Source organism: Phoenix dactylifera, unplaced genomic scaffold (genome assembly GCF_009389715.1).
Source record: "Phoenix dactylifera cultivar Barhee BC4 unplaced genomic scaffold, palm_55x_up_171113_PBpolish2nd_filt_p 000621F, whole genome shotgun sequence".
NCBI lineage: Eukaryota > Viridiplantae > Streptophyta > Magnoliopsida > Arecales > Arecaceae > Phoenix > Phoenix dactylifera.
In genome coordinates, this window is record NW_024068016.1 from 205,309 (window position 1) to 228,351 (window position 23,043).

Sequence of the window (23,043 nt, forward strand, 5' to 3'; positions counted from 1 at the left end):
GGATCCGATTGGTATCTAGCACATATTCCTACACTAAATACGATGTCGGGTCTACTAGCAGTAAGATAGAGCAAGGATCCAATTAGTCTTCTATAGAGCTTGATATCAATACTCTTCCCTTTTTCATCCTTGTCTAGCTTGCTAGTAGGATTCATTGGAGTGCCTACTCCCTTATGATTTTCATTCTCAAACTTCTTTAGTATTTCCTTTGTATACTTAGTTTGATGAATGAAAATGCCTTCTTTAGTTTGTTTGATTTGTAATCCTAGAAAGAAGCTTAGTTCTCCCATCAAACTCATTTCAAATTCTCCATGCATTAAATCAGCAAATTCTTTGCAAAGAGTATCATTTGTGGCACCAAAGATTATGTCATCTACATATATTTGTACCACTAATAAATTTTTGTCCTTTCTTTTGAGAAATAGAGTTTTATCTACATTTTCTCTACTAAAGTCATTATTAAGCAGAAATTTGCTTAATCGATCATACCAAGCCCTAGGTGCTTGCTTTAATCCATATAATGCTTTATGTAGTTTAAAGACATGATTTGGCAATTCATGATTCTCAAAACTTGGAGGTTGTTCTACATATACTTCCTCCTCAATAAAATCATTTAAGAATGCACTCTTCACATCCATTTGATATAATTTGAAATCCATGAAACATGCAAATGCTAGAAGTAATCTAATAGCCTCTAATCTAGCTACAGGAGCAAATGTCTCATCAAAATCTATTCCTTCTTCTTGATTGTATCCCTTAGTTACAAGTCTAGCCTTATTTCTTATAACTAATCCATTTTCATCTAATTTATTTCTAAATATCCATTTTGTTCCAATTACTGAATTATGCTTTGGTCTTTCAGTTAATGTCCATACATTACTTCTTTTGAATTGATTTAATTCTTCTTGCATGGCATTTATCCAGTTAGTATCTTTTTCAGCTTCTTCATAAGTCTTAGGTTCTAATTATGAAATGAAAGCAAGATAATCATTTAAATTCCTAAGAGATGATCGAGTTCTTACCCCTTGAGATGGATCACCAATGATTAAGTCTTTAGGATGTCCATATGCATACCTCCATTCCTTTGGCAAGTTTTGGGATTGTGGTGGCACGCTATCATCTCCCTTATCTTGATTTGGCACGTCATCAATATTCAACTTTTCAAAGTCGATAATTCCTGTATCATCATCAACAATATTTTCTTTCCTAGCAGACTCACTATCAGACTCATCAAATATAATATTGACTGACTCTTCCACTACTAAGGTTCTTTTATTGAATACTCTGTATGCCCTGCTAGATGTGGAGTATCCTAAGAAGATACCTTCATCTGACTTGGCATCAAATTTACTTAGATCCTCCTTGCCATTGTTTAAGATGAAACATCTACATCCAAAAACTTTAAGATATTTAGCAGTTGGTTTCTTATTCTTCCAGAGTTCATAAGGAGTTTTCTTGGTTATAGGTCGTATTAAAACTCGATTTAGAATATGGCAAGCAGTGTTTATAGCTTCAGCCCAAAAGTACTTTGGAAGATTTGACTCACACAACATTGTGCGTGCCATTTCTGCCAATATCCTATTTTTCCTTTCAACAACCCCATTTTGTTGAGGTGTTCTAGGTGCTGAAAATTGATGTGATATTCCATTTTTAGTGCAAAATTCTTCAAAGTGTTGATTTTCAAATTCCGTACCATGATCACTTCGAATTGCTACTAAGGTGAGTTTCTTTTCATTTATGATGTTATTATATAGTTTCAAAAATTCTGAAAATGCTTCATTCTTATGTGCCAAAAATGAAACCCATGTATACCTTGAAAAATCATCAACAATAACTAGTCCATATTTCTTCCCTCCTAGACTTGTAGTTCTAGTAGGTCCAAATAAATCCATGTGTATGAGTTCAAATGGTCTAGTTGTTGATACTACATTCTTCGATTTGAAAGATGATTTAGTTTGTTTTTCCAATGAACATGATCCACATATTTTGTCCTTTTCAAAGATCAATTTTGGCACATCTTTTATTAATTCCTTCTTAACTAGTTTTGATATTAATTTCATACTAGCATGTCCTAATCTTCGATGCCAAAGCCAACTAGTTTCATTTTTCTTTTCTTCATTAGTAATTAAGCATAAACCATTTTTCTTGCCTAACTCATGAAGATCTACTAAGTAAATATTTCTTTGCCTTTGTCCTACAAGTACAATGCTATTATCTTTAGGATTAGTGATTATGCACACAGATGCTTCAAATGTAACTTTAAACCCTTTATCACAAAATTGACTTATACTAAGAAGGTTATGTTTCAAATCCTTAACTAATAAGACATTTTCTATAAAAATAGATGGAGCAAATAAAAATTTTACCCTTTCCAATGATATGCCCTTTACCATTGTCTCCATAGGTTACTACTCCACCTTTCTTTGATTCCAAGGTGACAAATTGATCTACGTCACCGGTCATGTGTCTTGAACAGCCGCTATCTAGATACCATCGTTTTTCCACTTTATCAGCTGTAAGACACACCTGCAATCAAGATCAAGAAGAAACTTTAGGTACCCAAACTAAGTTGGGTCCTTTAGGGTTAGTACTCCATGTTCCTTTTGGAACCCAAACTTTCTTGAATTTAATCTTTTGATTATAACTTGATTTGTTTTGACTGGACTTTCTAAAGTTACATTCATATGCTCTATGTCCTAACTTATTGCAGCAATAACAAGTAATATTTTCACTTTTAGCTTTTACAAAAATGTTCTTTAAGAATTTTTGTTTCCTATTTGTTCTATATCCTAAGCCAGCCTTATCATATACAGCTTTTTGGCTATCAAGAATCATATTTAATTTGGTAGAACTAAGTGTAAATTTATCTACCAAGGATTTATATTTTTCAGCATCTTCTTTTAGCTTGATATTTTCAGCAATTAGATCCTTGGTTTCATTTGTAAGTTTCCTACTCAAAGTTTCACAGGTATGAGACAGTTTTAACTTGTCTTTAATAAGAAATTGATTTTCTTCTTTTAGAACTTTATTTCTATTAATTAGTTTCTTATGTTCTTTCATGAGTTCTAAGAATGCATCATGTAATTCATCAACAGTAAAATCACAGTCAAGTTCAGAATCTACCTCATCGTCATTGGCCATATGACACATTTGGGCCGTCTCTTGATGATCTTCCTCCTCCGAACTTGATTCCTCACTTTCACTCCATTCAGCCATGAAATTCTTCTTTTTCAACTTTCTTGCCATCCACTTCAAATCTGGGCAATCTATCTTATAATGCCCGGGTTTGTTACACTCATAGCAAATGGGAGTTTCTTTTTCCTTTTCTTTGTCCTTACCCTTTTCTTTACTTGAGTTACCTTTAAGGAAGGGTTTCTTTTTATGGAACCTATTCTTACCTCTCATAAATTTTCTGAATTTTCTGCCAAGCACAGCCATCCCTTCTTCATCGATTTCTTCATCATCATCTGAATCTTCTGATTCAGTTAGTTGTTTAGGGGTGGTAGTCTTTAGGGCAATGGGCTTTCTTCTCTTGACCTCATCTTCTGAATTTTGCCTCATTGTCAACTCATGAGTCATGAGTGATCCTAGAAGCTCCTCTAACTGCAGTGTGTTGAGGTCCTTTGCTTCTTGAATAGCGGTTACCTTGGCCTCCCAATTCCTTGGTAGAGACCTGAGAATTTTTCGCACCAAATCAGAGTTAGAGTAAGACTTTCCTAAACTCTTAAGCCCATTTATAATATCAGTAAAACGAGTAAACATATCAGTTATGGACTCAGTAGATTCCATTTTAAACAATTCATACTTGTGTACTAATATGTTTATCTTTGACTCCTTAACTTGATTGGTCCCTTCATGTGTGACCTCAAGTCTGTCCCAAATTTCTTTGGCAATAGTGCAAGTAGATATTCTATTAAATTCATTTACATCTAATGAGCAGTAAAGTACATTTATAGCTTTTGCATTTAACTGTGCTAATCTTCTATCACTTTCATTCCAATCCATTTCTGGTTTGGGTATGATAGTGCCCTCTATGTTAAGTGTGGGTGTGTGAGGTCCTCTAGTGATGATTTGCCATAGTTCATAGTCTGAAGCTTGAATGAATATCCTCATTCTAGCTTTTCAATATGTGTAGTTTGTGCCATTAAATAGAGGTGGTCTATTTGTGGATTGCCCCTCACTCATAGAACATCCCACTTGGGTTGTCATGATCTTTAACTCTTGATTGTGAGATCAATGAGTACTATTAGAGTACCTTGCTCTGATACCACTTATTGCCCAAGGTGACAAGCCAAGAGGGGGGGGGGGGGTGAATTGGTTTCTTTTAAATTTAAACTATCTTACTCAAGTCAAATGGATGGTTAGTAAGCTAAAACAAATCACAACACAAACAACACAAAGTATAGTGGTTCAGTGCTCTCCTTAGCACCTACGTCTACTCCCCAAGCGACCCCTTGGAAATTCACTATAATCTCGCGGATTACAGTTGGATTGTTTTCCGGGCTCACAATCCAAAAATCTTTGTTGGTTTTACGGGCTCACCAACGAACCTTTACACTTTGGTTTTTCGGGTTCACCAAAAACCTTTGTTGGTTTTACGGGCTCACCAACGAACCTTTACAATTGGTTTTCTGGGTTCACCAATCAACCTACTCCGTTGGTTTTCCGGGCTCACCAACCAACCTTTACAAGTTGTTTAACAAATAAAGAAAGAAGATTTAAACTCCTAAATGAGCAAATGAAACAATATAAACTACAAAGAAGAGTATAGAAAATATTTATCGCTTTGAAGTGGCTTCTCTCTTCTTTGTCAAGGATGCTTCACTCTACAAGGAAGGATGGAGCTCTTGATGACTCTTTGAATCTGCTCAACCCCTTTCTTTGATTCTTGAATGAAGCACTTGGATGAAGAAGATTAGGGCACTTTTGTTTTCTTGTGTACTCTTTGATATTTCTTTCAAAAGTTGTTCTATCTGATGAATAGTGCCACTTTAAATAGTCTCCTACATCCATTGGACAAGCCCCAATGGTTAGAATTCAAAAACTAGCCGTTACTGACTTTGGGAAGGACAAAAAGTACATCTGCAGAACTAGCCGTTATGCTTCAGCCCGTGTTTAGGTCGGCCCAACTTTCACTTGGGTCGACCCAACTTTCACTTGGGTCGACTCAAACATTCCTTGGGTCGACCCTCTCAGAAAACACAGAAACCTGAGATTCAGCCTTCCTTCCCTTGGGTCGACCCAACCATTCTTTGGGTCGACTCAAAGTTCACTTGGGTCGATTCAACTTCTTCTTGGGTCGACCCTCTCAGTAATTCCAGAGAACCATTTTCTGTCTTCTTTTCTGTCTTGCCTTTGGGTCGACCCTCTCAGGGTTTGGGTCGACTCAAGCTTGGGTCGACTCAACTACTTCTTGGGTCGACCCTCTCAGTGAATCCAGAGAACCATTGTTCTGTCTTGTTTTGAGGATCTTGATGTTTGGGTCGACTCATGCTTTCCTTGGGTCGACCCAACTCACTGTTCATCTGTGCCATTTTTGCAGAAGTGTGCCAAATGATTTCTTGATGTGCCGGGGTCGACCCAATCATCCTTTGGGTCGACTCAATCCACACTTTGCTGCATCTCAAGGTTAGATTCATTCAAATAAACAATAAAATGTATCTATATCAATTTATACAAATATCCTGAGAGTAATAGTCTTATAAATGAAGTATCAATTTAACTTATAACATACTCTAGATAATTGCTTGTTAATCATCAAAATAACACTATCATCCTCACATAGGCAACCAAAGACTCTTAAGTGAGAGTAGGATGGTTTTGAAGAGAATAACACTTCATAAGGAGATTTGTTAGACAATTTGGGAGTAGGTATCCTATTGATAAGGTACACAGCAGTAAGAACACATTCTCCCCAAAAATTCAAAGGAAGGTTAGCTTGAAATCTTAACGCTCTAGCAACATTAAGGATGTGTTGATGTTTCCTCTCTATCACTCCATTTTGCTGAGGTGTATCAACACAACTAAGCTGATGTAATATCCCTTTTGATGCATAAAATTCTCTCATACCAAACTCTAATCCATTGTCTGATCTGAGTGATTTTATTTTGGTAGAAAATTGGGTTTCAACAAAGGAATAAAAGGTTTGAATAATTTTCTGAGTTTGAGATTTAGAATGCATCAAATAAACCCAAGTTGCTCTACTGTAATCATCTACAATAGTAAGAAAATATATAGAACCATCAATTGAGGGTGTTGAGAAAGGCCCCCAAATGTCACAATGAACCAATTCAAAAATGGAATTAGAGCAATGTTCAGAATTGGGCAAATTCAGCCTATGTTGTTTTGCAAGTGAACAAATACCACAAGGCTTATCTTTGCTTTCTTTGTCAACATGTAATTCAGGTACAAGTTTATTGAGTAAACTAAGCCTAGGAAGAGATGGATGACCTAGTCTACAATGCCAGAAATCAGAAACGGAAACAGAAACAGGGACTGTAGCTGAATGCACAGAAACAGGATGTGTAACAGAATTTGAATGGACAGCAGAATAGGATGAGTAATCAATTGAACCTTTGTTTAATTGAAGATGATAAAGACCATCTTCAAGCTTCCCCACTCCAATCATCATCCAAGTGACCAGGTCCTGTATGAAGCAAGAATTTGCAAGGAAGATTAGGCAACAATGATGAGCATTTACAAGCTTGCTTGCTGAAATTAAGTTGAAAGAGAAGCAGGGTACACAAAGCACATTGGTTAAGGTTAGATGTTCTGAAACTTTGACTGTCCCTATATGTGTCACAGAGACTTGATCACCATTGGGCAACTTAACAGTGGCATTAACCTTTGTTGGAGTTTCAGAAAATTGGAAAATGGAACATACCATATGATCCGTTGCTCCTATATCTATAATCTATGAAAACTGAGCTCGTTTTCGATTAGAAGTGCTCAAAAGACTAATGTGGTTACTTGCAAATGCAGAGGTTGATGGCATTTGAGGATTATTACTTCCTATCCTCAATTTTCCAACTTGATTTGCAGACGGCACAGTTGGTGGCACACTTGCAGCAGAATTGTCTGTATAAGATTGCAACTACGACTTCAGCATGGAAAGAATCCTTTGGCATTGTTCCGAAGTGATTGTGAGATTAGAAAAGTCTTACACAAGATCTGGTGCAGACGTACCAGAGATCTGGTTGACTGTGGGAATTATTCCTTTGCTTTTTGTGAAGTTAAAACCAGGTGGAAAACCATGAAGGCAATAACATTTATCCCTCGTATGTCCTGGTTTACCACAGTGGTTGCATATAGGCCTGTTTTTCTTAAGCATTTGGCCTACATTACTCCATTTTTGAATGGGTCTTGAAGGATAATTGAATGCAGTCGGATTGTGGAAAGATTGATTGCCAAGAGGATTTGAATTAAAGGTAGACTTACTGGTGAAAGCAGGAGCTGTAACTTCAGAGTTTTGAGTTGTAGCAGCCACCTCTCGTTGCCTTTCCTCTTGAAGCACAAGTGCAAACACTTTATTGACTAGTGGTAAAGGATCATGAGCAGGATCTGTCCACGAATGCTTGAGTATGAATCATCCAATCCCATCAAGAACTGCATGACTTGCTCCTCGGATTGATACTCAATTTGCTGAGGTCTGAAGTTCCCTGGCTCTTCCCAAAGCCCCTTCAACCTTGTGAAATATGAGATCACAGAACCATTATTCTGAGAAATGGACGATATGGTTTTCTGTAGCTGATAGATCCTGGGACCATTACTTTGGCTAAACCTTTCCTTTAGATCAATCCAGATTTGTCTAGCAGATTCCATGTAGATCACACTAATGCTCATTCCTTTGGAATGGATTTCAAGATCCAAGTGGAAACTAGCATATTGCATCGCCTCCAAGCAGCATGTTGTGGATGATTTTCTGGGGGCTGAACTATGCTACCGTCGATAAAACCTTCTTTGCTCTTGACACTCAAGGCCATCATCATTGATCGACTCCATGTAGAATAGTTTTCTTCATTCAAGATTAATGAAATGAGTTGCAAACTTGTGTTGTCACTATGATGTAGGAAATAGGGGCTTGTTGGGTCTTCCATCACGTTTTGAATTGGAGAAGAAACAGAATCACCTGTAGCATTCGCAGAACTTGCAGCAACGTTGGTTGGAGACACCATGATGGAAGCGCCTTACTGCTCTGATACCATGAAGAGTTTCAGATGATGAAAAGAAAAGAAGAAGATTCGGAACAGGGGAAAATGAAATGAATCTCTCTTGTGTTCTTTCCATTGATAAACTCAACTCATATTTATACATAAAACTGTAGCTGCTTAACTGAATAACAGAAGAGTTAACTAAATAACTGACTAACTGACTTAACTAGATACAGTTGACTTAACTAGATACAGTTGAGCATCTGAAACTGAATTAACCATATACAGTTGAATGTTTGAATATTAACAGTGTACATCCAAGAGAATGTGGGCTAGGGCTGGGGCTTTGGCATTCCCACCGTTGCCATGTGCCTCTCTATAATAGCTTTTGTGATAGGTTATCCTCTCTACGTTAAGATGAAGCCTGGGGGGAGCCCATTAATCCGGTTGACCCAAGTCCTGGTCGCTGCCTTCAGGAAGAGGAATGTGGTAAAACCTGAGGACCCTAGTCTCCTCTACGAGGATAAGGAGCTGGATGCTGATATCTCTACCACCGGCAGGCTATGTCACACCAACCTGCTTGTGTAAGCCACTGAACACTAAATTTTATCAAAAAAATTCCAGTCTGGGTTTCTTTTCTCAAAATTAAAAATATAAAAACTACACACTACAGCTATGAATATCAAGGGAAGAAAATTAAAAGACATTCAAAGTATTGCATGTGCCCGCAATTCGACAGATTAATATACTAAAAATTATTTGGCTCTTGAAAAATAAGAAAAGATTAGGAGAAGATGATTACTTTCAACTGATTGTGGAGACTGCTTGCATGAAGGTTTTTGGATCGAGCAGCGGTTGTGGTGGAGGGTGACATCGAAGAGTCTGGCCAACTGAGGCTCTGGAGGTTATCGACGGTCCACCGCATGGAGGAGCTCAAATCCATCATTCTAATGATCCCTATTTGGTCGGTCGGCATCTTTGTGGTGACTGCAGCTGGGTCGACTCGAAAGATCGGCACTGAGAACTGGCATGCTTCGTCTTTCTGAGAGAGTCGACTCTTTCAATCTTGGAGTCGACTCGAGCAGACCTCAAGTCAACTCCCGCAGGGCTTGAGTCGACTCCTGTAGGCAACTCGAAAAACACTTCTCTGTCTTTCTCTGTGGCACTGAGGGAGTCGGCTCCCTTAGTCCAGGAGTCGACTCCAGAAAACCTAGAGTCGACTTGAACAAGCGTGAGGTCAACTCCTGCAGCCTCAGAACTTTGCAACTCTCTATTTCTCACTGTGGCATGTAGCGAGTCGATCTTCTCATCCCTGGGGTCGACTTAAGCTTCACATGAGTCGACTCCTAGATGCTAGGGTCGAGTCCACTCATATGGCAAAGACTTTTCAAGCAAACTTGAGCTGAAATTCAACTGCAGTCATTTCGAGTTTCGAGGCACCTTTTCTCAACAATCTTCCACTTGCTGAGAAACAAGCCTGAAGCAACCATAACCCCATGAACAATATGATCTCCAATCATCCTCTATGTGTGTGAACCTTTGTCTTCACTTCTAGCTGTGAAGACCAACAGAAGATGCACATATGTGTAACTTCTCAAGAGTGACCACCTTTGTCAACATATCTGCTGGGTTGTCCATTGTACGTATCTTCTCTAGCCGAAAAAGATCTTCTTTGAGGAGTGACCGAATAAAGCAATATTTGATATCAATGTGTTTGGTCCTTGAGTGAAAAGCAGCATTCTTTGCCAAATATATAGCACTCTAGCTGTCGCTATACAACTTCGCATCGCCTTGCTCCTTGCCAAGCTCTTTTATCAAATCTTGTAACCAAACCATCTCCTTGCTCGCTTCAGTAAGAGCAACATATTTGGCCTCGGTCGTAGACAACGTTATAATCTTTTGCAGCTTCGAAATCCATAAAACTGCAGCACTTCCTAGCGTGAACACATATCCGGTAGTACTCTTTCTGCCATCAATGTCTCCAACCATGTTAGAATCTACAAAACCATATAAGCAAACATCAAGAACCACCATAGCATAGTAGTAAGTCTCTGGTTCCCTTCAGATACCGTAATATCCACTTCACAGCTCTCCAATGCTCCTGGTCTAGATCGCTCATGTATCTGCTCACTACTTTCACTGCATGGGCAATATCCGATCTCGTGCAAACCATGGCATACATAAAGCTTCCGACCGCTGATGAGTAGGGTACATTCTTTATCTCATCTCGATCATCTTGTGTAGTAGGACACTCCTACTTAGATAATTTGAAGTGTGCGCCCAGCGGAGTACTCACAGCTTTAGCCCCGTCCATATAGAATCGCTTCAGCACCTTATCAATGTACTCTGCCTGAGACAACTTGAACATTTTAAGCTTTCTATCCCTGCTGATATGCACCCCAAGGACTTTCTTGGCTTCACCCAAATCCTTCATTGAAAACTTTTGGGACAGTTGTTCCTTCAGTTTCACAATTTCTTCCATGTTGGCACTTGCCACCAACATATCATCTATATACAGAAATAGAATGATATATGAGCTCTTCAATCCCTTGAAGTAGCAGCAATGATCACCGTTACACCTCTGAAAATCATTCTTCAGCATAAACTGATCAAACTTCAAGTACCACTGACGAGGTGCTTGTTTTAACCCGTACAGACTTCTGAAATCGGCACACCCAATCTTTCTTTTCCTTCACACATATCCTTATGGCTGCTTTATGTAGATTTTCTCTTCAAGGTCGCCATGTAAAAATACAGTCTTGATGTCAAGCTGCTCAAGATGTAAGTCTTTAGCTGCCACTATACTCAGCACCATCAGGATAGTAGACATCTTCACAACTGGGGAGAAGATCTCATCAAAATTAATGCCCTCCTTTTGCTGAAAGCCCTTGACAACAAGTCTCGTTTTGAACCTCCCAGAACCATCCGGTTCAAGCTTTAGTCTGTATACCTACTTGTTGTGCAAAGCTCTCTTCCCCTTCGGAAGTGAAACCAAATCCCACGTCCTGTTGGATGATAGAAAATCCATTTTATCATCCATGGCAAGCTTCCACTTGTCATTGGCTTCATTCTGCAAAGCCTCCTTGTAGCTTTTTGGCTCACCACCATACATAAGCAACAAGTATTATAGGGAATCAGCATACCTAGATGGAGTTTTTATGTTTCTTTTACCCTTGTGCAAAGCAATCGGGATATCAGCTAGCGGTTTTTCTTCTTGTTGTACTTCTCCTATCGGCTCAACAACTTCTTCATCGTCTCGAGACATTGTTTCATCATCCAGCTCTGCGTATTTCGACTTTACTGCTTTGGCGCCTTGGCCTATCTGTTGCTGCAGGACCTTGTACAGAACCTCTTCATTGAATACAATATTTCTGCTCCTGATGACTTTCCAACCTGTCGCATCCCAGAACCGGTATCCAAAGTCATCACCACCGTACCCAATGAATATGTACTTCTTTGACTTTGCATCTAGCTTGGTTCTATGTCTGCAGTATCAAAACACGTAAGAGATGCAACCAAAAGCATGCAAGTGAGATAGTTTCACCTCTTTTCCACTCCATGCTTCCTCCGGCAGTCCAAGCTCCAATGCAATTGAAGGTCCTTTGTTGATCAGATACACTACTGTGCTGACCGCTTCTGCCCAAAAACTCTTCGACAACCCCACATGAAGCCTCATGCACCGTGCCCATTCATTGATGGTGCGATTCATGCATTCTGCAATGCGATTTTGCTATGACGTTTCTAAAACCGTCTTCAATCTTCGAATTCCAGCTGAGGCACAATAAGCCTCAAACTCATCACTGCAGTATTCGCCTCTGTTGTCAGACTTGAGACACTTCAATCTCTAATCTGTCTTATTCTTTATTAGAGCCTTCCATCTCTTGAACTTCTTAAATACATCAGATTTGTGCTTCAAGAAGTAGACCCATAGCTTTCAAATAGCGTAATCGATGAACGTGATATAGTACCTTGCTCCTCCATGAGAAGCCACTTGAGTTGGTCTCCACACATCAGTACGTACGAGTTCTAACTTAAAATTTTTTTTAGTACTACCTCCTTTTGAAAAACTGACCTTCTTCTGCTTCGACAATATACAGTCTTCACAGAATTCCAAATCCACAGATTTCAGGTCTTCCAGTTTTTCTTTGGACATCATCACATTCATCCCTTTCTAACTCATGTGACCGAGTCTTATGTGCCATGTCCTTGCATCAACAGTCAGATTTGCAGCAGTGACGGTGGAATTAGTATCAGCTGTCATGTATAGTGTTTCCGACGTGGAGCCTCGAGCAATCACCAAGGCTCCCTTAGTGATCTTCAAGCATCATCATTGAAGGTAGTCACAAACCCCAAATCCGATAACTAACTTACCCAAATCAAATTTCGAGCCAGTTTGGGTACATGTCGCACATCTCTTAGAGTTAAAGTCATCCCACTTGATGTCTTTATCTGAGCATCTCCTTTTCCTACAATGTTGCAACTATCGCCATCACCAAGATACACCTTGCTGTGATCATCTGCAACATAGTTTGAGATGATTGCCTTGTTCCCAGTAGCATGGAGCGAGGCACCTGAGTCGACTATCCACGACAGCGGATGAACAGTACAGGAAAGTATCAGGGCATCGTCTTCACTTGCAGTTTCGGCTAGATTAGCACTTGCCTTAGTGTCAGAACCACCATTGTTTTTCGGCATTTTACAGTCTTTCCTCAAGTGACCATTATGCCCACAATTTCAGCACTTTCCAAGAGGTCTAGACTTGTTTCTAGACTTGGATTGTCCATCCCTATTTCTTTGTCCCTTCTTTGATGTCCTTTCACATTCTTCAAAAGTCAGCGCGTTCCCAGATAAACTCGCTGATGGATCTAGGGTTTTCCTTCGAGCCTCTTTACTCAGAATAAGAGCCACCACTTCATCAAACATCGCTGTAGTCTTCCCCAAAAATTACTAACTGCTGTGATGAAGCTTTTCCAACTTTCAAGCATCTGACCTAGAAGAGCCCACGCCTTCACCTCATCAGTGAACGTGATCTTCACAGATTCCAATTGGGCACATAGGGTGTTGATTTCACTCAGATGTGAATGAACACTCCTACTATCTCTCATCTTCAAAGTAAACAATCGTCGAATCAGGAATACCTTATTTGCTCCTGTTGGCTCATCATACATTGAGGTCAGTGTGTCCATCAAATCTTTTACAGTCTTCACTTTGGATATATTGGCGAGGATCTCCGATGCCAAGGATAAATGGATAGCGACGAGCGCCTTCTTATCAAGACGCTGCCACTTCTCCATCGGCATATCTATCAGCTTCGCTTCTTCTCCGTCCAGTGGCAGATCCAGATCCTTTGAGAGCAAGTAATCCTCCATCTGCACCTTCCACACACCAAAGTTTTGTCCGTTGAATTTCTCTATCCTCAAACTTCCTTCGTCAGCCATTGGAACATAGGAAACATTGCTCTAATACCAGTTGTTGGGGATGAAAAGCACTCACCTTTAGATCATACTATTCCCTTTTCTGGATCTAAACTGCAGAAAGACGAATCAAGAAAAAGAAGACAACAATTTTACATGGTTCACCCCAATACGGGTTACGTCCACGAAGATCACACTCACAGATTTCAGTATATTCAGCAAGGGTTACAACGATCTGTCTTCTCTATTGGAGATTGCACAAGTAGGGCTTACAAGAGAGATCAAACACTTCTAGGGTTTACAAGAGAGATAAGAAAACCACATATAGGGTTCACAAAAGGCTCTTATTTATATGTTTCCAATGTATAAGGAAACTTTCCTACGAAACCCTAAGTCAAAAGTCCATCTTGCCATCCGTTTCAATCAATTCCGTGATCAGGAGTCGACTCATCACTTTCAGGGGTCGACTCCTGATAAGTTCGAGTCGACTTAGAAATCCTCGGGTCGACTCAAAAGATCGGCATCGAGAACTAGCACGCTTTATCTTTCTGAGAGAGTCGACTATTTCAATCTTAGAGTCGACTTGAGCAGACCTCAAGTTGACTCCCGCAGGGCTTGAGTCGACTCCTGCAGGCAACCCGAAAAACACCTCTCTGTCTTTCTCTGTGGCACTGAGAGAGTTGGCTCCCTCAGTCTAGGGGTCGACTCCAGAAAATATGGAGTCGACTCAACAAAGCGTGATGTCGACTCCTGCAGCCTCAGAACTTTGCAACTCTCTGTTTCTCACTGTGGCATGTAGTGAGTCGATCTTCTCATCCTTGGGGTTGACTCAAGCTTCACATGAGTCAACTCCTAGATGCTAGGGGTCGACTCCATTCATCTAGCAAAGACTTTTCAACCAAACTTGAGCCAAAATTCAACTGTAGTCGTTTCGAGTTGCGAGGCACTTTTTCTCAACAGCCTCCTACAGCTACACCTTTGCAATCCAACAAGCACGTTCTATGGACCGCCACCTTACCCCCAAGTTTCAAATCACCCCGGCCACCATCTCCATCTTCACAGTCATGGCCATGCTCCTCAGCTTAGCATTCTATGACCGAGTCTTCGTCCCGGTGGCTCGTCGGGTCACCGGAAAGCCTTCCGGCGTCACATACCTTCAGCGCATGGGCATTGGCTTGGCCATCTCCAATTTAGCCAATGTTGCTGCAGCTCTTGCCGAAACCAAGTGAAAGGCAGTCGCGGTGCAGCACGGGCTGCTCGATACGCCGGACGCGACCATTCCAATCAGTGTCTTCTGGTTGGTGCCTCAGTATGCGATCCATGGGCTGGCTGACGCCTTCTCGTCAGTGGCACACATGGAGTTTCTCTATGATCAGTCCCCGGAGAGCATGAGAAGCACGGCAGCCACTCTGTTCTGGCTTGCGGGATCCATCGGGAACTACTTGGGGACTTTGCTGGTGACTCTGGTTCATGACTATACTAAGGAAAAGGGGGACAGGCTCCAGGACAACATCAGTAGGGGGAAGTTGGATTACTACTACTGGCTTGTGACTGGAATGCAAGTGATCAACCTTGGGTACTATATCATCTGTGCAAGGTGTTGTCAGCGCCCACGCCGGAACCCACTCACACCAGCGCCGCCACCGACGTCGGACAAGCAAGAGAGATACAAACGGATAAGCACTCTCTCGCTCCCTCGACTCCAGACTCAAGGATCACCTCTTCGCTCCGCCTACGAAGGGCAAAAGATTACCCCGTGGTATCAGTAGGGTAAAACACTTGAGCACCGCAACGGATTATCAAAGATCAAAGGAAGAAGAAGGAAGAAAATAGCAAAGCAAACACAAAGATGTAACGAGGTTCGGCTACAAATAGCCTACGTCCTCCATCGCTCCAAATCTCAATAAGGATGAACTGATTACAGAGATAGCACACACCCGAACGATCACAAGCGATCGATCTACAAGAGATTCACACAGAATTCCCTTTGCACAAGAAGTAGGATCCCAATCCTCTTCTTCTCTAGAACCCTAGCCTCACAAACAAGAGTATCTCTCAAATATACGGCCAATCCCTTAACCCTAGGGCTCTCATGAGTCCTATATATAGTCTCAAGACCTTCAGATGATCATAGCCGTCGAAACGCCAACAAAACACCAAAAAGAAACTCATCCGTATGATTTCCCGCGAGCCCGAGTCGACTCGGCTGAAGTCCGAGTCGACTCTGGCACGTCTGAACAACTTCCAGTTTAACTGGCACGATCTCGAGTCGACTCCACTGTATCTCGAGTCGACTCGACGATGCTCCGAGTCGACTCGACTGTAGTTCGAGTCGACTCTGACAGTCCAGACAGAAACATGGTTTTTGCGGCTTTCTCCTCTCGTGTCGACTCGACAGACCTCGAGTCGACTCGACTGTTCCCGAGTCGACTCGACTGTAGCTCGAGTCGACTCCGACAGTCCACCAGACGGAACTATTCAGAATTGATTCTCCTTCAATTCTCTTCATCACTAAAGGTCTCCACATACCCCAACAATCTCCCACTTGGAGACCTTGGGTATATTCTCTTGTTACTTGGTTCTCCTCTGTGCTCCCACTGAAATTGGATCATCCTAGTGAAATCGGTACGATGCCTCCTCAACGTCTTCAAGCATGAAGACCAGCAGAAGCTGAACAGCTCCTCAGCTTCTCCACCGTGACGACCTTCGTCAACATATCTGCAGGATTCTGACTTGTATGAATTTTCTCCAACTTGACGAGTCCCTGCTCGAGCAATGACCTCACGAAGTGGTACCGTATGTCAATATGCTTCGTCCTTGAATGAAAAGCTGAATTCTTCGCCAGATGAATTGCACTTTGACTGTCTGAATATAACATGCAATCCTTCTGTTCCTTCCCAAGCTCCTTCATCAAGCCTTGAAGCCATATTAGTTCCTTGCACGCCTCTGTGGCTGCCACATACTCCGCCTCCGTAGTCGACAATGCAACAACTGGTTGCAACCTGGAAATCCAACTGACGGCTCCACTGCCCAAGGTGAACAAGTACCCTGTCGTGCTTCTCCTGCCGTCCAAGTCCCCTGCCATGTCTGAGTCCACATAGCCCTGTAACCGGATCTCAGAACCTCCATAGCACAATGACATGTGCTCAGTGCCTTTCAGATACCTCAGTATCCATTTGACCGCGCGCCAATGCTCCAAGCCTGGGCAGCTCATGAAGCGACTCACAACTCCCACTGCTTGAGCAATGTCTGGTCTCGTACACACCATAGCGTACATCAAGCTCCCCACTGCCGATGCATACGGGATTTTTGACATATTGAGCTCCTCCACCCGCGTCTTCGGACTTTGCCCTTTTGAGAGCTTAAAATGGGCACCCAGCGGTGTGCCAACAGGTTTGGCACCCTCCATGCAGAATCTCCTGAGTACTCGGCTGATGTACTCCGCCTGAGATAGTCTGAGGATATGTTTAGACCTATCTCTACTGATCCGCATCCCAAGGATCTGTTTTGCTGCTCCTAGATCCTTCATTGCAAATTTTCTTGACAGCTTCAGCTTCAATTTTGCAATCTCATGCATGCTAGCTCCTGCAACTAACATGTCATCAACATACAATAGCAAGATAATGTAAGATGTACCGAAGTCCCGGAAGTAGCAACAGTGATCCTCCTGACATCTCCTGTATCCTATCTCAAGCATGTAACTATCGAACTTGAGATACCATTGTCTGGGTGCCTGTTTCAAACCATAGAGGCTTTTCTTTAGTTTGCAGACTAAGTCACCCGTGCCAGCTGCAATGTATCCCTCCGGCTGCTGCATATATATCTCCTCATCGAGATCTCCGTGGAGAAAGGCCGTCTTCACATCAAGCTGCTCTAAGTGAAGATCCTCTACTGCCACCATGCTCAGCACCGCTCGAATAGTACTCATCTTGACTACAGGAGAAAAGATCTCTGTGAAGTCGATACCTGCTCTCTGCTGAAATCCTTTTACAACCAGCCTGGCCTTGTATCGCTTCTTCCCGCCTTGCTCTTCCTTCAGCCTGTAAATCCATTTGTTTGACAGTGCTTTCTTCCCCTTGGGCAGATCCACCAAATCCCACGTTTGATTCTGCTCCAATGACTTCATCTCATCATCCATGGCCAACTCCCACTCCTTCCTGGTATCAACCTCCAATGCCTCCGTGAAGCATTCAGGTTCGCCATTATCTGTGAGCAGCAAATAACTAAGAGTCCCATCATACCTTTGAGGAGGCTTCCCATGAGTACTACGAGTGGACCTTCTTAGTTGTGGAGGGGGTGCCATTACTTCATGTTCTTGCTCTGACTGAGTCTTCTGACCAGAATTTGTAGACTCCTCTTCAGGATCCACAAAACACGGCTCAACAGGTTTTGTTTCTGATTCAGTGCTCTGCTGCATTTTCTCATTGAATACCACATCATTACTACGAATGATCTTCTTGTGTTCGGGATCCCAAAGCCGGTACCCAAACTGTTGACCTCCGTATCCAACGAAAATACACTTCTTTGATTTGGCGTCTAGTTTGCTTCTTTGACTGGAATCAACATGGACATAACTGGTACAACCGAATACTCGTAAGTGCGCCAAATCAATCTTCTTCGCTGTCCATGCTTCCTCAGGAATCCCAAATTCAAGTTTCTTTGATGGCCCTCTGTTGATCAAGTAGGCAGCAGTGTTAACTGCTTCCGCCCAAAACTGCTGTGGCAATCCAGCATGTATCCTCATACTCCTGGCACGCTCATTAATTGTTCTGTTCATCCTTTCAGCAACTCCATTTTGTTGTGGTGTTCCTGGAACTGTCCTCTGCCTGACGATCCCAGCATCTGCACAGTAGTCCTCAAACTCCCTGCTACAATACTCACCACCGTTGTTCGATCTCAGGCATTTCAACCTCTTTTCTGTCTCGAGTTCTACCATCGCCTGCCATCTCCTGAAGACCCCAAATACCTCTGACTTGTGCTTCAAGAAGAACACCCAAAGCTTCCTGGTAGCATCATCAATAAAAGTAACATAGTACTGAGATCCACCAATGGAAGAAACTGGTGCAGGCCCCCACACGTCCGTGTGCACGAGATCTAGCTTTTCTTGCTTCCGAGGTTTACCTTCTTTGTTGAATGAAACACGCTTCTGCTTTCCGAGAACACAATCCTCACAGAAGTCCATCTCAACACTCCTGAGACCCTGCAGCTTTCCCAACTGGTGCATCACCTCCAGTCCCTGATAACTCATGTGCCCAAGTCTACAATGCCATAACTTGGTGTCCACATCTGCTGCAACAACTCCAATAGAGTTCTCCGTGCCATTGGTGACATAAAGTGTCCCAACCTTCTTGCCACTAGCCACCGTCAACGAACCTCTGGATATCTTCCACTGATCAGCTGTGAAAGTAGCCTTGTACCCCTGGCTCGCCAACTGTCCAACAGAAATCAGATTCCTCTGCAGTTGAGGTACGTGCCGTACGTCCTCAAGCTCAAGTGAAGATCCAGAAACCAACTTCACTTCCGCGCTTCCCCTTCCTTGTATGGTGCAAGGCTCTCCATCCCCTAGGTAGACTTTGCCAAAGTCTCCCTTCTCATATCCTCCAAGAAGCTTCCGTTGGGATGTAGCATGGAAAGACGTGCCCGAGTCTATCACCCAAGACTCGTCACAGGTAGACAAAGATAGAACGAGGGCATCCATATCACCGTCTTCAGCAAGATTTGCCAGATCCTTGCTGACTCCTTCGGTGTGGTCGCCTTGCTTCCCTTTAGGAGATTTGCAATCCCTCCTAAAGTGCCCCGTCTTCCCGCAGTTCCAGCACTTCGCTCCCTTGTTCTGAGGTGCTCGAGACCTGCTGGATCTCGACTTCGAGTCGCTTCGAAATCGACCGTCCTTCTTTTGTCTTCCCCGGTCAGAGGTGTTTAGTGCACTTCCAGACGACTCCGTAGCTCCAGAAGATTTCCTTCTTGCTTCTTCACTCAGAAGCACTCCCACAACGTCATCAAAAATCAACTTCCCCGTTGCCGAAGAGTTGCTCACCGCCATCACCAGGCCCTCCCAGCTATCAGGCAATCCGGAGAGGATTAGCAATGCCCGAATCTCATCGTCAAAACTAATCTCCACTGACTCCAACTGGGCCGTGAGTCCATTGAACTCGTTGAGGTATTCTGCTATGCTGCTGCCATTTTTCATACGAAGATTAAACAACCTCTTCATGAGAAATACCTTGTTTGATGCTGAGGGTTTCTCGTACATCCGCGACAATGTTGCCATCAACTCCATCGTCGTCTTCTCGTTTTTGATGTTGAATGCCACTTGGGATGCAAGTGACAATCTAATGGTGCCGAGCGTCTTCCGATCGAGGACCTCCCAGTCTTCATCGGACATCTTCTCTGGTTTCTTCGCTCTACCTCCAAGAGGTAAATAGAGATCCTTCTGGTAAAGGTAATCCTCTATTTGCATCTTCCAAAATTCGAAGTTCGTTCCATTGAACTTCTCAATTCGCACCTTCCCTTCATCCGCCATCGCAGAAAACCAATAGCTCTGATACCACTTGTTGTCGGCGCCCACGTCGGAACCCACTCACACCAGCGCCGCCACCGACGTCGGACAAGCAAGAGAGATACAAACGGATAAGCACTCTCTCGCTCCCTCGACTCCGGACTCAAGGATCACCTCTTCGCTCCGCCTACGAAGGGCAAAAGATTACCCCGTGGTATCAGTAGGGTAAAACACTTGAGCACCGCAACGGATTATCAAAGATCAAAGGAAGAAGAAGGAAGAAAATAGCAAAGCAAATACAAAGATGTAACGAGGTTCGGCTACAAATAGCCTACGTCCTCCACCGCTCCAAATCTCAATAAGGATGAACTGATTACAGAGATAGCACACACCCGAACGATCACAAGCGATCGATCTACAAGAGATTCACACAGAATTCCCTTTGCACAAGAAGTAGGATCCCAATCCTCTTCTTCTCTAGAACCCTAGCCTCACAAACAAGAGTATCTCTCAAATATACGGCCAATCCCTTAACCCTAGGGCTCTCATGAGTCCTATATATAGTCTCAAGACCTTCAGATGATCATAGCCGTCGAAACGCCAACAAAACACCAAAAAGAAACTCATCCGTATGATTTCCCGCGAGCCCGAGTCGACTCGGCTGAAGTCCGAGTCGACTCTGGCACGTTTGAACAACTTCCAGTTTAACTGGCACGATCTCGAGTCGACTCTACTGTATCTCGAGTCGACTCGACGATGCTCCGAGTCGACTCGACTGTAGTTCGAGTCGACTCTGACAGTCCAGACAGAAACATGGTTTTTGCGGCTTTCTCCTCTCGGGTCGACTCGACAGACCTCGAGTCGACTCGACTGTTCCCGAGTCGACTCGACTGTAGCTCGAGTCGACTCCGACAGTCCACCAGACGGAACTATTCAGAATTGATTCTCCTTCAATTCTCTTCATCACTAAAGGTCTCCACATACCCCAACACAAGGTTTTATACCTTTAAGCCATTGGAAGTAGCCAAGCCTGAGAACCCTTCAAAGTTGTGGACGAGGAAGTTGGTGCCAAAGAAGTGGAGTTCAGCAAAATGGGAACTTGAGAGATTGGAATAATGAAGGAAGTTTACCATTGGTGTAGATATTGTTATCCACTGTAGCTAAGTTTTGCCAACAATAATAGTAAGTAATATTGTTGGAGGATTTAGTACCGTATATTAAGCATATTACATGCATATAGCCTTAGTGGTATGTTGATCACCTCGTGATCATCGTAACCACCACGTATGTACACTACAACAAAAAAGGTTTTTGCCGACTTTGTATTGCCGACGCTAGTTAAAAGCGTCGGCGATTTTTTTTGGGACAGTAACCGCCGACGCTTCTGAGAAGCGTCGGTAAAAAAGCTTCCAGCGACGCTTCTTTTAAGCGTCGGCGTCTGGGTACATTACCGACGCTTATAAGCGTCGGAATATTTAATCACCGACGCTTATAAGCGTCGGCATAAGGGAAGAACATGACGACGCTTATAAGCGTCGTCGGACTTCATTCCTCCAAAACCCGATCGACCCCCTCCCTCTAAAGCCCTAAATCCCCATCTCACGCCGACCGACTCCCTCTCTTCTCAACCCTTTTCACCGATCTCATCCATTCTCCTCCGCCGAGCGCTCTCCGTCGTCGCGATGGGGGGAGTCGCTGTTGATGCGGGCGTTGAGCAAGCGGCGGACGTGGGTCTTCCTCTTCCTCGTCGTCTACTCCCTCCTCCTCTCCTCCTCTTGGAACCTCCTCCTCTCCATCCGCTCCTGGTACAACTCGGCGGCCGCCTCCGCCTCCTCCCGCGCCGCCGCCGGCTGGAAGGCCCTCTATGCCTCCGTGCTCTACGGAGGGGTCTTCGGCCTGCTCTCCATGGGGGCGGCGCTAGCCGTGGCGGTGCCGGCCACGTTGGTCACCTGGATCACGATCTTCGTGCTGCTCGCCTTCTTCCTCGCCTGGCTCGCCCTCTTCAAGCTCCTCCTCCTCGCCTTCGGCCTCGGCCCCCTCTGCCCCTCCCTCCCCCTCCTCCCCTTCCTGTTCACCTCCTCCTTCCCTGTCAAGATCCAAACCAAACCCAAGCCCAAGCCTCCCATCTCTTCATCTTTATCCACCCTTCACCGCCTCATCACTGCCGTCAAGGTTCTCCTCTTGGCCACCATCATCTCCAGCTACCGCTACAGTGATAGAATGCATCCGTACCTCCTCCTCGCCATCTACTGCTGCCACATCTACCTGATCCTAGATCTCGGTCTCGCCTCCATTGCCAAGATCGCCACCGGTCTCCTTGGCCTCGAGCTGGAGCCCCAGTTCAACAACCCCTTAGGCGCCTCCTCCCTTCAAGACTTCTGAGGCCGCCGCTGGAACCTCATGGTCTCTTCCATCCTCCGCCCCTCCGTCTACGACCCCGTCCAAGCCCGCTGGGGGCTCGACGCCGGCATCCTCGCCACCTTCTTCGTCTCCGGCCTCATGCACGAGCTCATGTTCTACTACCTCACCTTGGCACTTCCCACCGGGGAGGTTACCGCGTTCTTCGTCCTCCACGGGCTGCTCACGGTGGCGGAGAGGAAGGCCCGGAAGGCCGGCTGGTGGCGGCCGCACCCCCTCGTGGCGGCGCCGCTTGCACTCGGGTTGATCGTCGGCACCGGGTACTGGCTCTTCTTCCCGCCCCTCCTGAGAGGTGGGGCCGACGCGGTGGGGCTGGCGGAGTTTTCTGCTGTGATGGGAGTTTTCCAAACCCCCTCACTGCCTCCTAGTATCTCCAAGTTTGGGATCTCCGACCATTCGAGCCTATGGCAGAGAAGGTGCTTGATCTTACTCTCTCTTAAACCTCCTTCTCATTAGAGACATTCTTTTCTATGTGATGGTACTCAATTTGTGATGCTTTGTCTCCTTTTCTACATAATAGTACTCATTTTGTGATGCTTTGTCTACTTTTTTTTTTTACTAG

General features: G+C 43.7%; 2 protein-coding genes and 1 pseudogene across 2 annotated transcripts; all 3 read left to right on the top strand.

Annotated features, from left to right (window-relative positions):
- Positions 1–21,268, top strand: part of LOC120106760 — a 29,772-nt pseudogene extending 8,504 nt beyond the window's left edge.
- Positions 21,269–21,630: 362 nt separating this feature from the next.
- LOC120106758 (acyl-CoA--sterol O-acyltransferase 1-like) lies at positions 21,631–22,445 on the top strand. Its single transcript, XM_039119808.1, has one exon. It carries the CDS (start codon positions 21,765–21,767, stop codon positions 22,443–22,445), a length of 681 nt encoding a protein of 226 aa, XP_038975736.1. The 5' UTR covers positions 21,631–21,764.
- Positions 22,446–22,463: 18 nt separating this feature from the next.
- On the top strand, positions 22,464–22,937 carry LOC120106759 (probable long-chain-alcohol O-fatty-acyltransferase 5). The gene has a single exon (XM_039119809.1). The coding sequence runs from the start codon at positions 22,464–22,466 to the stop codon at positions 22,935–22,937; it is 474 nt and encodes a 157-aa protein (XP_038975737.1).
- The last annotated feature ends 106 nt before the right edge of the window (positions 22,938–23,043 follow it).

What these genes read in the sequence shown, in the direction of transcription:
- LOC120106759 (XM_039119809.1), top strand. Translation starts at nt 22,464, where the DNA reads ATGGTCTCTTCCATCCTCCGCCCCTCCGTCTACGACCCCGTCCAAGCC.
- LOC120106758 (XM_039119808.1), top strand. Translation starts at nt 21,765, where the DNA reads ATGCGGGCGTTGAGCAAGCGGCGGACGTGGGTCTTCCTCTTCCTCGTC.